At 33.4% G+C, this 14,562-nt stretch overlaps 1 protein-coding gene across 3 annotated transcripts in view; it reads right to left on the bottom strand.

Annotated features, from left to right (window-relative positions):
* Positions 1-14,562, bottom strand: part of ERLEC1 (endoplasmic reticulum lectin 1) — a 39,853-nt gene that overhangs the window by 19,054 nt on the left and 6,237 nt on the right. For all 3 annotated transcript variants that reach the window (XM_044663328.1, XM_044663329.1, XM_044663331.1), the window contains exons 2-8: positions 12,927-13,031; positions 11,716-11,796; positions 9,884-9,961; positions 8,100-8,163; positions 7,365-7,411; positions 2,431-2,654; positions 2,202-2,331 (exon numbers count right to left, since the gene is read on the bottom strand). In XM_044663328.1, coding sequence (XP_044519263.1) covers positions 2,202-2,331; positions 2,431-2,654; positions 7,365-7,411; positions 8,100-8,163; positions 9,884-9,961; positions 11,716-11,796; positions 12,927-13,031 — 729 coding nt within the window. The remainder of the gene's footprint in view (positions 1-2,201; positions 2,332-2,430; positions 2,655-7,364; positions 7,412-8,099; positions 8,164-9,883; positions 9,962-11,715; positions 11,797-12,926; positions 13,032-14,562) is intronic.

Here is a 14,562-nt window from a genome sequence, read left to right as displayed (position 1 = left end):
TCCCCATGTAACCTCAGTTAAGTGATCTAACCCTCTGGGTCTCAATCTTCTTATCTATAAAATGAGGGAGTTGGCCTTTAATGTCCCATCCAGTTCTATGATCTCATGGTCTTATTATCTATTTATTTCTCTATATTGCCAATGATAACTGCCTCTCTGAAGAACAGTTTAAGAAGAGGAGATGGAGGCAAATGGAAAATAGTGAGAAAAGAGAGCCACATGAAAAGAAAAAGTAGAAATCAAACTGTTAAGGTGATTTGGCTTCAAAAATCTTTTTAGAATCTACTCTCCACTTTCCATCTATAGCTCTGCTTTGTTTGAGCTCCACAGAATATGAAGCTCCAGTGCAAGCAAGGTACTGCCTGATGGAAATGTTTCCAACCACTCTGCTTTCCTGCTTCCTTTTCTGTGTTGTTTTTCACCATAAGATTGTAAGCTACTTGAGAGCAGAGATTTTCTTTAGTATAGTGTTTGGCACACAGTAGGCATTTAATAAATGTTTATTGAAATTGAATTTTAATTTTTACTATCACTAATTCAGCAAGTCTCTCATTATCACCTACTCAGAATATTAGTATGCCTCCTAATTGGTCTTCTGTACTCAAGATTCTCTTTCCTTGGCTCACTGCTCACATTGCCATATTAATCTTCCTTATGTATGGATCTGATCATGTCTATGATTTGTGCTTTATAGAACATGAACATGGGTTATTATTGCTCCTTTGGGAAAGAAGATAAATTTTCAGTCTAATAAGAGAAGTAAGCTCATATTTCTATAATAATGTTTTCACTTTCATAACCCTAAGTGTCAAGACAATTTTGTTACTACTAAATGAATGCATTGTATATAATTAGGTAGCACATAAAAAACTCAGAGAACATAAAATATTCTTATTTTTTTTGAAGGGAAGAGAAGAAAAATTAGTGGCATGTGGGGGAGCAAGGAAACATGAATTTTAATTATGTATGTTAAATCTTGAAGCTCAAACTGAAGTTTACATATTAAAACTAGAAACTTCCAGCAATTCAAATCAGTTTTTACCACAGAACCTAGCCTATTATTAAAGAAATATGCATATTTAAGATTTGTGAAATGTTATAAATGCTAGGAAAAATATTTTTAAAACATTAGATCCCACATTTCCAACTTCATTTTCTTCATTCATTCATTCCAATTTCATTCATTCCTGAAATGGGAAATGTATATCATCAATTAAAATTATGCTGCTGTTTCCTTGAAGAAAATACAAGAGGGGGCAGCTAGGTGGCTCAGTGGATTGAAAGCCAGGCCTAGAGATAGGTCTTAGGTTCAAATCTGACCTCAGACACTTCTTAGCTGTGTGATCCTGGGCAAGTCACTTAACCCCCATTCTCTAGCCCATAGCACTCTTCTGCCTTGGAATCAATATTGATTCCAAAAGAAGGTAAGGGTTTAAAAGAAAAGGAAAGAAAAGAAAATACAAGAAATTTGGATTTTGCCCAGCATCTTAATTAAAGTTAACTATAGGTATGTCAATAACATTTATAACAATAGATCACAGGATGTGGAAGATATCTAATTCTATCTCCTAATTTTATAGATAAGAAAACTAAATTGCAGGGGGATGGGCCCAAGGTCACAAAGAAGTAGCAAAGCTGGGCTTCAAATATAAGAATTTTTCAAACTAAGTCTAATACTCTAATACTACAAATATTAGGCCAGGATTTCATTTGGAATGGAAACTCTTAATATAATATTTTAAATCATTTTTCCTCCTTCCAGAGTGATGTTGTTGGTCACTGAATAAAGAAACAGTTGCCCATATTTTCTTTCAAAAAGCAAATAAATATGTTATTGTGGCACGATGAAATGATATTTTAATGACTTGTTAAAGTCCATTTAAGTGCCTTAAGGATCAGGAAGCATGGGAAAAGTATGGCTTGTATCTGAAGCTAAAAGTGGAACTTTAAAGGAACTGAACTGAATAAGAGGTTTACAAAATTCAAAATACCTTGAAGCCAGGTAGTAGTAAAAGGAAGATAGAAATGAATGAAATTTAAAAGGAGAGTTGAAATAAGGAAAAAAACTTAAATTTTTTTATTCAAAAGTAATATAGTTTAGGTCATAAAAGAGAGCGACTTTTAGAGATAATGGCCATATTAAGACAATACTACAAATCAATGAATAAAAATAGCATTAATGCTAAGAAACATTTTTATACCTCTTTAATTCTTCTAAAAGGGATCTTCATTACTTCTTGTTGCTGCTCCAACTGTACCAGATTGTGAGGCTTAAAGGGTGACCCTGGGAGTGATTGGCAAAATATGTCATTCACTGGGGAAGATCTGAACCTATCCAAACAACAAGAAGGATATAAGCCATTATGTACAAAGGGCTGAGTAAATATTTAGGATTGATGGAGATGATGCTATTAACTCTAAATACCTTACCTATATTTAGGATGATTGCACAGCAGAGGTGTCAATATGACAACTTCATATTCACAAGTAGTAACTTCAGCTACTGAAAGAATTTCATGTTTTGCTTCAGGATGACAGATGTACATCACAATACTTGATCTGGGGAGGTTCTGTCTCAAGCTACAAGGGGTACCATTTCCCATCCACACAGGATAGTAGGGAGTCATCTGACCTTCAATATTTTTAGTGGGAATCTTAAAAATAAAAGAAAAAACCCACCACAAAAGATATTTCTTATCTGGCCAAGTATACAAATTGCCAAAGCAAGTTTTATATAGAATAATGAAATCATCTTAATAATAATGATAAATAATTCTGAAATAAGTCTGTTTTTAAAGCTATATAGTGTGCTCAATCATTCTGATTATTTTCTAAATCCCTGCCCCAACAAAAATCCTATACACATACATACACAGAGTATATGAAAATGCTTAATATACATGAAGTATTTACTAAATAAAGGTCATTGTTCATGAAAGAGAAAAACTAGCAAATTCATTTATAGTCCTGTTTTCATTTTTATAGTGTCTCTGTCTCTGTCTCTGTCTCTGTCTCTCCCTCTCTCTCTCTCTCTCTCTCTATATATATATATATATATACACATACATATATATATATATCATGAAAAGTTCTGTATTCTAAAAGCACTTATTATACAATAAAAGTACATATCTTTTTTTTTTTGAAAGGTAATTACCATATAGTGGATAGAGTAGGCTGACCTTGAAGGAAGGATAACTTAGATTCAAGTACTGCCTCAGAAATAAACTGGCCATGAGACCATGGTCATATAATTTTACTCAGTGTCCCAGGCAACTCTTTAAGATTTTTAATTTCATAATAGTTTTTTATCTGAATTGTTACAGGGAGTTTCCTTATCAGGCATTCTGTACAATTCCAATGGTAGAGTTGTAAAAATGAATGTAAGCTCACATATATGAATATATTTTTTATTAGAAGTATTATGACATGTAGTAGACAGATTGGAATCTATGACCAAGGTTTAAGTCCTAGCTCTGAATCTTACCAATTGTGTTTTTTATTGAGTTAGTTTTGGGATCATATAAGCCGACTAAACTTGAAAGTACTCAATTTATCTTTTTAAGAAATTATTTGTGACCCTAAAAAAATTCTGAGTCCCAAATTTTCTTTCCCTCAAGCTCCTTTCCAATACTCTGAGAAGGTAAGCAATATATCAATTATGCATGTGAAATACTACAAAATATTCTTTTACATTAGCCATGTTGCAAAAATCAAGGAAAAAAGTAAGAAAATTATATTTCAATTTGTATTTAGAGTTCAGTGGCTTTCTCTGGAGGTGGAGAGCATTTTTCTAGCACAGTGATGGGCAAACTATTCCCTGAGGGCCAGATACAGGCCATAGTTTCCCCATCACTGCCTTAAGCAATTCCCTAATCACTACATTTGGATGTGGGGGCCAGCCTGGATCTGGCCCTCGGGGGAATAGTTTGCCCATCACTGTTCTAGCACATAACATTGTAATCATTTACCACAGCTTGCTCAATGATTGCCCAAATGATGGGTATCACCTTAATGTCCAATTCTTTGCCACAACAAAAAAAGCTGCAATAAATATTTTTGGACATATAGTCTTTTTACCTTTTCTTTGATCTTTTTGGGATTCAGGCTTAATTATTTAATTATTATTATTTAATATCATTACTTATTATTAATATTGCTGTGTCAAAGGGTATGCAGTTTTATAACCCTTTGGGCATAGTTCCAAATTGTTCTCTAGAATGATTAGACCAGTTAACAACTGCACCAACAACTCATTACTGTACCTATTTTTCCACATACTTTTCCAGGATTTGTTATTTCTGATAGGTGTGAGGTGATACCTCAGAGTTGGTTTAATTTGCATTTCTTTAATCAATAGTGATTTAGAGCATTTTTTTTTTTGCCTTTTTTTACTTCAGCTGATCTATAATATTCAACTCCAGTCCCTTACTTTAACTAGATATGTCTTTCTGTTTCCTGTCTTTTGTAAACATATTGATGGATTCTAATCCATTCTATCTGGTTCCATTTTATGGGTGTGTTCATCCTCTCCTTTTCCCCATCTCCCAGTGCATCTTTTTCTCACTCCCTTTTTTTTTTTTTTTTGAGTTCATCCTATCATAATATTGTGAGGAAGATTAGATTAGCTATTGATTAGGAATTAAGTCCCTTCTCAGAGCCAAGACACTTCTTCCTGCTCCTTCATTCCAACCTGGAATTCCCAGCTCAAGCTCCTTCCTGCTATGTACAACTTAATTCCTAATCACTACCTAATCTAATCTTCCTCACAACAATAATTAACTCATACTTATGCCCTCTGCCTAGGTATATTCCAACTCCCCTAATAATGATCAAATTCTTAGGAGTTATAAGTATCATGTAGGAATGTAAACAGTTTAATCTTATTTAATTCCTCATGATTTCTTTCTTGTTTGCCTTTTTATGTTTCTCTTGAGTCTTATATGTGAAAGTCAAATTTTCTATTTAGTTCTGGTCTTTTCATCAGAAATATCATTCCCTCCACCTCTCCCCCCACCGAAGCATAATACTTGGTTTTGTTGGGTAATTATTCTTGGTTGTAATCCTAGCTTCCTTTACCTTCTGGAAGATCATATTTCAAGCCCTCCATTCCTTTAATGTGGAAGCTGTTAAATCTTATGTAATAAAAATTGTGCCCTTCTAGCTGCCTGCAATATTTTCTACTTGACTTGGAAACTCTGGAAGTTGGCTATAATATTTCTGGGAGTTTTCATTCTCGGATCTCTTTGAGGCTGGTCCCTCCTCTGATATCACAGACTTCATTTATCAACCTGCTAAGTTGTCTTAGGCTGAAAACATATCTCCCCCTGACCTTTTGTTGGCTCTGCTTCTCCAAATTTTGACTCTTAAGTGTTATTTTAAAGTTGTTTGGAGGAGAGTGTTGGGAGAGTTTGGCTGGGTTGCTGCTTTTACTCTGCCATCTTGGCTCCATACCCCTCCTAATTCCCTCCTCCCTGGAAAATTCATATTTTAAAGTATTTACTACTTATGGACGTATTATCTCATTGACTTGGAATTAACTATCAATGATGCAGATTCCAGACCATTTTGTGCAACTCTTGCCTCTGTCCTCCCATAAGATTTCCTCATATTTAAAATGGGGATAAAATTTTTTGTAATGCTCTGTGTAATTATTACTATATTTCCATTTTACATTAAGTGAAATTTGCCTCTTCAAGACAGAAATCTTTCTAAACTTCTAAAATATAATTTTTGGCCTTAAAAAAAGAAAATATAATAAACCTAAATTTAATATTTTCCCCTATTCCTCAAGTTTATCCCATGAACATCAATTATTATCACTTAGTGAATAGAAGGCCATCTTTGTAGGTAGTAAATATACCTGCTTTACCACTTCAGGAGTAAAATAACTTCATTTCACTGTGAAACTCAGTAAGATATGACCGATGTGTAGAACTACACTGGAGGAAGGAGTTTTTGTATTGAGAGTTTTTTACACTTGATGATCTCAAAGATTTGGACTAAACATCTCTTGTCCTACTTCCAACAATACATGTAAGCCCTGATAGGTTTTTGAGACTTATTAGCCTGCTTGTCACCATAACTGGCCATGTGGTTCTTTTTCTGTATCCATTTTAGATTTTATTTTTGTCCTGGATAGCAGGTTGTCAGCTATTTATCATTTCTCATTGCTAATAGTGATCATGCTTCTAGTAGCCCATTTTTTTCTTACTTTCTGCTTCTAATTTGGTTAAATGCAAAAATCTTAGCAGAAGAAATTGTTCCCAAGACAAAATTTCCACTAAAGTAAATAATTTCACACCATTAATCTTTTTTCTATTTTCTTTTATGATATTAATTCATAATAAATGAATAAAATGATAAATTGACAGTCTTAAAATATTCAAACTCTAGGAAATTCATTTGCCTGAACCCACATTTGAAGACTGGCACTCCCCTCCAAATATTCTTTTTCCAAGCCAGTATTTAAAGGGTTAAAAGGAAGGTCAGTCAACATTTAGGGCAAAAACATCATTTTTGGTAAATTATTTGCAATGGTCACTTATAGAGCTGAAATATCAGGGAAAAACTCTGGAATCCCATGGTAAACATTAAGGCACATTGCATGATATTGGACCATCTCTTCAAGGCTGGAAATGGGCACTTCAGGCTGATTTGTTAAATCACAAGTAACTTGGTAGTTACTAGGTGACCTATAATTTAAAAGTCTGTCATATGTAGGAGACAGTATCAAGGAGTATAAATGATTTGATTCTTAGGGGAATTAAAAAGAAAAGATTGCATTAATTTAAGTTGTTTGTAATATTCTTTTTTTTTTAAAAACCCATACCTTCCGTCTTGGAGTCAATACCGTGTATTGGCTCCAAGGCAGAAGAGTGGTAAGGGTAGGCAATGAGGGTCAAGTGACTTGCCCAGGGTCACACAGCTGGGAAGTGTCTGAGGCCAGATTTGAACCTAGGACCTCCCGTCTCTAGGCCTGGCTCTCAATCCACTGAGCTACCCAGCTGCCCCCTGTAATATTCTTTTAACAGATTCAAAACACAGTAAAGAACTGACAATGCTAACAAGAGACTTCCTAAATTCAACTTTAGTTGGCTTGTATTATAGAATTTTAAAAAACGAATGAGATTATGCTAGTAGGTAGCTTTTTTAAAAGAAGCAAAGAAAAACAACAATAACTTCATTATGAAGATATAAAACCAATGGTTTACAATGTTCTAGTAACAGTCATTGAAGATACTGCCCTAATCTAAACAAATATTGCTCAGTCATAGAAATATAGAGTCAATCAAATCCTTAGTTCAGTGGCCTCACTGTCATGTCAGTAAGTAGCAAGAATGAAACTTGTATTTTTCACTTGCCTCCTTTGAATTCTCTTTGAATATTTCCTTTTCCTTTTCTTCTTTTTCTATGGAGTAATATAAGAACGAAGTAAGTGAAGTAATTGATAATGCAGTTATAAAAGACACAAAGTTTTAAAGTAATTTAGAAACTCAAAATTTGGAAAAATGGTTTCTTCTAAACTTCCTTGAAAGCTTCCATTAACATATTTCTGAAAGAAAAATTAGATATTGGACATAGGCATAAGAGTTTTACTTTTATTGGTCAACATATAATACATTTTAAGTTCACTTCCTTGAAAAAAATTTTGCATTAAAAAAATTGTCATATAAGATTTTTATCTTTATTTTCATATGGAAAAATGGTCTCTTTCATCACCTATTCAGACTAAGACTAAAAAATGTTCTTTTGAAACGGTCTAGGTTTTTCTGAATATAATATTCACTAGGGAACTTAGTGAAATGTTCACAAGTTGCCTTCAGAATCTTTGTATATGTGTATATACATGCAAATTTCCATATGTAGCTCCTTAAGAAAAACAGGTAAAGGAGGAAGAAAACATTATTATTTACCAAAGATACCAAAGATACAAAGAGTAGCAAAAGAAAAGAATCTAAGAAATAATTTCTAATCATTTAGAGTTTTGCTGTTTAAAAAATTTAGAGTGTCTGAGAACATCTTGGAAATAATCACTATTTAAACATACTTTAAGATAAATTCCATTCTTACTATTAAATTATCATGCAATGACAAACCTGTTTCACCCATTGTATTCTTTTTTATCTTGTTCCCAAGAAAGTACTCCTGAATGTTTATTTTCTGTATTTGGAAATAAAATAAAAAGGAAAAAAAGTCTTTGTAGTTAATTCAACAAGACATTGCTCTCTGTCTTTGAAACCCCTTTGGCTATTCACAGCCTGACTGTCTTCAATCCTGGCCACCTCTATTATTTGATTTTTCTACTTCTACTCTTAAGTCAATGCATAAGAGTTAAAAGCTATTTTGTTTGGTTCTAGAGTGAAGAACTGGGAGCAAGAGAATAAAATTATTTAAAACAAAAAAACCTTAACCTTCCATCTTAGAATCAATACTGTGTATTGGTTCAAAGGCAGAAGAGTGGTAAGGGCTAGGCAATGGGGGTTAAATGACTTGTCCAGGATCACACAGCTAGGAAGTGTCTGAGGCCAGATTTGAACCTAGAATCTCCCATCTCTAGACCTGGCCCTCAATCCACTGAACCACCCAGCTGCCCCCAAGAGATTAAAATTCTTAAGAGGCATATTAAGACTTGATATCAGGAAAATCTAACAATTAGACCTGTGCAAAAGTGAAATGGGCTACCTTATGAAGCAGAGGATTTTGCCTTTTTGGAGGTCTTCAGTTAAGGTTTGGTGGTGTTAAGTGTATTGTAGTAGAGATTCTTTTCCAGGTAGGTGCTGGATCAGAAGGTCATAGGTTCCTTCTAACTCTAAATTCTGAGAATCTCTGCTAAAAATAATTTTTCTATATATGCTTTTTAGCTATTTCCTGCTTTTCTTTTTAAGAATATAATAAATTAAACTGTAACTTTCAAATCTGTCCTGTTTATCTGTGATTCCTTCTTTCTATTCTTATTTTGTGGGTAGAACAAGGGAAACTTTATCCCAGGTCATCCACTTCCTGTATCCCTGACCCTCAAACTGAAAAACAAAACAAAACAAAACAAAACAAAAAAACCAACAAAAGCAAAAAATTCTTGTAACAAATATGTATAGTCAAGCAAAATAAATTCCCACTGGTCAAAACCCATAATATATGTTTGAGTCTATATCTTAAGTCTATCACTACCTCTCTGTTAGGTAGGTGGCATGCTTCAAAAATGGCCTTCTTAGGGACAACTGGGTAGCTCAGTGGATTGAGAGCCGGGCCTAGAGTCAATACACAGTATTGACTCCAAGATGGAAGGTAAGGGTTTAAAAAAAAAAAAGGCCCTCTCGTGTCATGGTTGGCAATTTCTTTGTTTAGTTGTGAAGGCTTAGAAAGCCTTTCTTGATCGTCTAGCAAAAAAAAGCATTTTCTTCTTTCTCAAATTTTCTTAAAGCACTTTTTTTTGCAATTATCTTTGTCACCATTAGTCTTGTACAATACAAGTCTACAAAAAAATAAAGGTTTCTTAAGGGTAGGGACGCTGTGATTTTTTAATCTTTGTGAATAGAGCTTTGGTAGTTAATAAATATTTTATGGAATTGTTAACTTTGCTAGATATAATTACTTTTAAAATAAAGCAAAATTCTTACTCTCATTCAATTTCATTTGATAAATATTTATTATTGTACCTACTGCAGATTTTTGGCATTAGCTGAGACAAGGTTTGGAAAAGGGCAAGATATAGTTTCAACACTCAAATTACTCATAACCAAGAAGGTGGATATAGTACAAAGAAATTATGACAATATAAAATATTATTTGTTGTTGAGAGGCTCAAAACAGTGCCACTGAAGTTCAAATTTCAATATGAAACTGTAATAAAGTTTTTGGTCATGCTTTAAGAAAAACATACCTGACCAGTTTCTTTTTCTTCATGGTACTGCCGAATGTGTTTTCCATGACACACTTCATAAGTCCAATAAGACTCAATCTTTAAAAAAAAATTCAACACATTTTTAAATACATGAAAACTGAAATTTTTTAAATTCTAATTTGATATTGAGGAATTGATCAAATGCCTAGCTAATCAGATCGTTAAATGAAAGTTAAGTGTCTTGGAAAAATATGAGAAATCTCTTCTCTTGAATTGAAGTAGAGGTTTTTTAAAACCACGAATTAATCATAACTGAATTTTTGTGGGAAAAGGGATTAACTAGCAGATAGTTTGATTCTTCAGGGATCTGGCATAGTCACCTAGTTCAGAAATAATTTCTCGGCAATTAAAAATACATCAAAAAGCATTTACTTCTTAAGGAATAAATTACCTCAAGAAGTGAAACAATATGCAAGGGTAAACCCAATTTGAAGATATTAAATATGTTCAAGAAATAAATCAAATAAATTTTTTTAACTTTGTAATTCACTTATAAGCAATTTATACTTTGATATAAACAAAATATTTGTTCTGTTAGTAGGTAGGAATATTTTAAACTTCAGGTACTATGCACTTAAGTGTGTTTCTGAAAGTTTCAGAATCTCTGGCTTCCTTTAAGTCATAACTAAAATTCCACCTTCTATGGGAAGCCTTCCCTAAGCCCTCTTAATTATAGTGCCTTCCCTTTTAAAAGTTATTTCCTATTTATCGTGTATGGCTTGCTTTGTATATATTGCATATATTTGCTTGCATGTTGTCTCTTCTATTAGTAGTTTTTTTAAAAAACCCTTACCTTCTGTCTTAGAATCAATATTAATAATCTGTTCTAAGGCAAAGGAGCCATAAAAGCTAGGTAGTTGGGGTTCAATGACTTGCTTAGGGTCACACAGCTACAGAGTCTTTGAGGTCTATTTGAACACAAGTCCTCCTATCTCTTGGCCTAGTTCTCTATCTACTGAGTCACCTATCTGACCTTTCTCCTATTAGTGTAACTTCCTTAAGGGCTGTCTTTCGCTTCTCTTTGTATCCCTAGCACTTAGCACAGTGCCTGGCACAAAGTGAGTGATTAATAAATGCTTCCTGATTAAACTTACCTGTGTAATTTATTAAATGTCTGCTTATTTAGTCATAGCTCATTTTCTAACAATGCAATACAACATATATTAAAGTAGAAATAAACAAAGAATTATTTTTGATTAACTAGGTGCTGAGTATTTGTTTTCTAATATGTAAAATAAGGTTAAACAGAGAGACATATAGTGTGTAAACAGCCAATAGCATACTATTATACACAAGGATCTGGGCATAAGAAATGATGTAAAGTAGTGGGTTTAATTCAAATAGTAAAAGAGCTGCATATTGACTTAGAAAATTTCAAATTAATATTATCTTTGCTGCATTTTTAAAAATTTTGTTAAACATTTTCCAATTACTTTTTAATTTAGTTTGGTCTCACTAAAGAGTTTTGCCACACCAAGTTTGACATATCTGGTATAAGTATATTATTTAAGAAATGTCTGACTAGAATTTGATGATGGTTAAGTCATACAGCAAGAACAATTGCTAAAAGATGGAAAGCCTAAGTCCAGCCCATGTATACATCTGATGCTAAGTGACTGAAAGGAATGCCTCCAGAATACCGACTGAGTATATTTTCTATGAAAGATTTATAGAAGGACATGATAAGCAAAAGACAGGATGAGAAGGTGTGGATGGGTTGCAATTAATTATTGGAATTAATATCCACACTGATGAGATCACAGATCTATTGAAATTCTGAAGTAAAGGTCAAATTAATGGAAAGTACATACCCTGTACGAACAACTGCTTTGTTTAAACAGTGGTTCCAATAATTCATCTGGAGTAGGGCCTTTATAGTCCTTTTCTTCTTCCTGCAAAAATTGAGGTTTTACTAATTATAAGTTTTCTGTATTAAAGATGGAAGGAGAAGGGAGAAGTATGTGTGTGTGAAAACAAGCAAAAGTAGAGAAATGAGAAAAAGTCTGTCAGATTTATTTTTATCTTTAATATAAAAATGAACAAATATACATCTATATTATATCTTATTTTGAAAGCTTTGTTTCTGGGTTTAGTTACTCAGTTGGTATTTATAATTGGTCATTAATTCTTTCAAGTATAAAAAATAATTCTTTATTCCTTTTTTAATTTAATGGGAGACCTGGAGGTTCTCTTACCACAGAGATGTGTAGGGATTAACCAGTCCACAGTGAAAAGGAGAAGAAACCATAAAGACAGTAAAGAGGAACCATAAAAACAGGGAGGTAGGAGTAAGTGATAAAAGGGTCAAGCATCAGTTGGTGGGGCTGTCAGTTGCTGACAGTGAGGGGGGTCAGTTGCAGGAAGTTGACTGCTGGGTGTGAGCTGGTAGTTGGGAGTTGGTTGCTGGTGGTGTGGGTTGCTGATTAGTTGGTAGCTGGCATTTAGTTGCTGGAATATAAAGGCAGGTCTGAGCTTACTGAGAGGGCTTTTGGCTTTAGCCTTAAGAGAGCTTTTTGGCTTTTGGCTTGGGCTGTTAGGTTTTTTCGCCCCTTCCCTGAACTTTTTGGAAGGTGGCTGGTCTTCATTGACAGACCTGATTGGGTTGGTTTTGACTGGGTTGGAACTTTATGGGGTGTTTGTTATTAGTGATAGTTACAGGCAGTTATAGGTAAATATAGGCAGTTTTAGATAGTAATTATAGGCAGTTATAGATAGTTATAGGATAACTAGTATAGACATTAGGAAATTTCTTTCTCTACCTCTTTCCTATATTCATTTTACCATATTCTTTTACTATCTCTATTTTAATGAAACTAAATTGTTAATTGTTAAAAGCTGCTAGAAGTTTTCTTTTCTTTGGCTTAAAGGGATAATATTAATTTACAACTCTATTATAATCTAATTAAAACTTAACTTATTAAAAGCTGCTCTCTTATTTTGTCAAAACCCCTATTTTAACCCTTACACAAGGAAGAACTTTAATGTATGTATTGCATTACCATCAATACATGTCAGAACTTACCTCATCTCCACTTGCTACAAGAGGGAGTATACATTTATATCTTTCTTTATCTACTGTTGTCATGATGACATAATTCTCTTCTTTATAGAAAACACCAGCAGTAGGCTAGAAATATACAAAATATGCAGACATTAATATTTAATTTAAGACATTAATAATTTAATAATTAAAAAATTTAACTTCCTAAATGTATGAAATAATATATAATTACAGTTTATTTCATTCACACTATTCTACTATTGCAACTAATGTTTGACATATGTATGTTTTTTACACATTTGTAAGGGAAATAGTATCTGTTACTGATACAATGTGAGGAGGAATAACTAAAATACTGAATGATAGAATTGAGATTCAAAAGTATCTTTTAGGTTGGAATAATGTACTAAAAGAAGCAGAAGAACAAATGACTTTGTAGAAGTCACTTTTCTAGGGCATCTGAAACATAATGTGTGTGTGTGTGTGTGTGTGTGTGTGTGTGTGTGTGTGTGTGTGTTAAGAGTTTGGATTTGATAATATCTAATATCCCATTCCAACTTTAAATATGTGATTTAAAAAAAAATTTAAGTAAGCATAAACATGAAATCTGATAATGTAGGTTCAAAATATCAACTATACTGCAGGTCCTTATTTTACATGACCAATATGTTCCAAGGCCCTCAGCATAAGTTGAAAATCATGAGCAATAGTGAATCGTGTTACTTTACAAGTATTTCTTATAAGACATAGCTAGGCACTTTATGACTTTTCCTAGCCTTATCAGAGCTACCAGCATCACTACTTTTGTACTTTGGGGCCATTACTCACCACTAAATATTGTTAATGAAATAAAGAGAAGCACTGCTCTGGTGCAAATACGACCAGTTATAAGTCAGAACTCTGGACAAAGACTGATGCTGAACTAATGTTTGGAACAAAAAATTGTAATGCCTCATACTCATGTTTCTCAAAGAGAGAAGAAGCATGACTAGGCAAACTGTTGCAAGACTTGTATGTCATTTGAGAAAATAATGTAGATTTAGTATACTTAAAAATTTTTATTTTACATGGTTTTTTTGCCTTTATTTTTTGACTATCAATCATATATACCTGAATTTAAGTGTGCTGAGTTTGAGTAAACTGAAGTCCTACTCTACTCCTTCCTCCCCATTATTTCACTTGATATTCCTTTTGCTTTTCCAAATCAAATTTACTATTATATTAACTTAATCTATCTGTGAATGGACATTTCTTCATCTTAACTCAATGAAGTACTTAGAGAGCTCCACCCTTTTAACTCAATCAATCAGAAACTTGTGAATCCTTTGATAAAGTTTACATCCTCAGAGAAGGAGAGGTGGATCCCACAAACACTGCTCCCCTGGACAGTATAAGGCAAAATGAAAGACTGCTATTGGTTTCTGTGAATAGAGGGAGAGACAGGAAATAACATGGAAAAAGGAATATAAGAAGAGACCAACTTGGTCTGGAGGGAATTCCCTTCCTTGGCTTGTGGAGAGACTCTTTCCTTGGATTCTTCATTGGCTTGCTGGAGACTACCGGACAATCAGGACTTGATGAAGCACTTAGGGCTGGTAGGCTTGTCAAGGTTCTGTCTCTTTTCTACATTTCCCACTTTCACTTTTTCTACCTTATT

This window comes from Gracilinanus agilis, chromosome 2 (genome assembly GCF_016433145.1).
Source record: "Gracilinanus agilis isolate LMUSP501 chromosome 2, AgileGrace, whole genome shotgun sequence".
Lineage (NCBI taxonomy): Eukaryota > Metazoa > Chordata > Mammalia > Didelphimorphia > Didelphidae > Gracilinanus > Gracilinanus agilis.
Note: the sequence above shows the minus strand (reverse complement) of the source record. Positions and strands in the feature narration are given on the sequence as shown.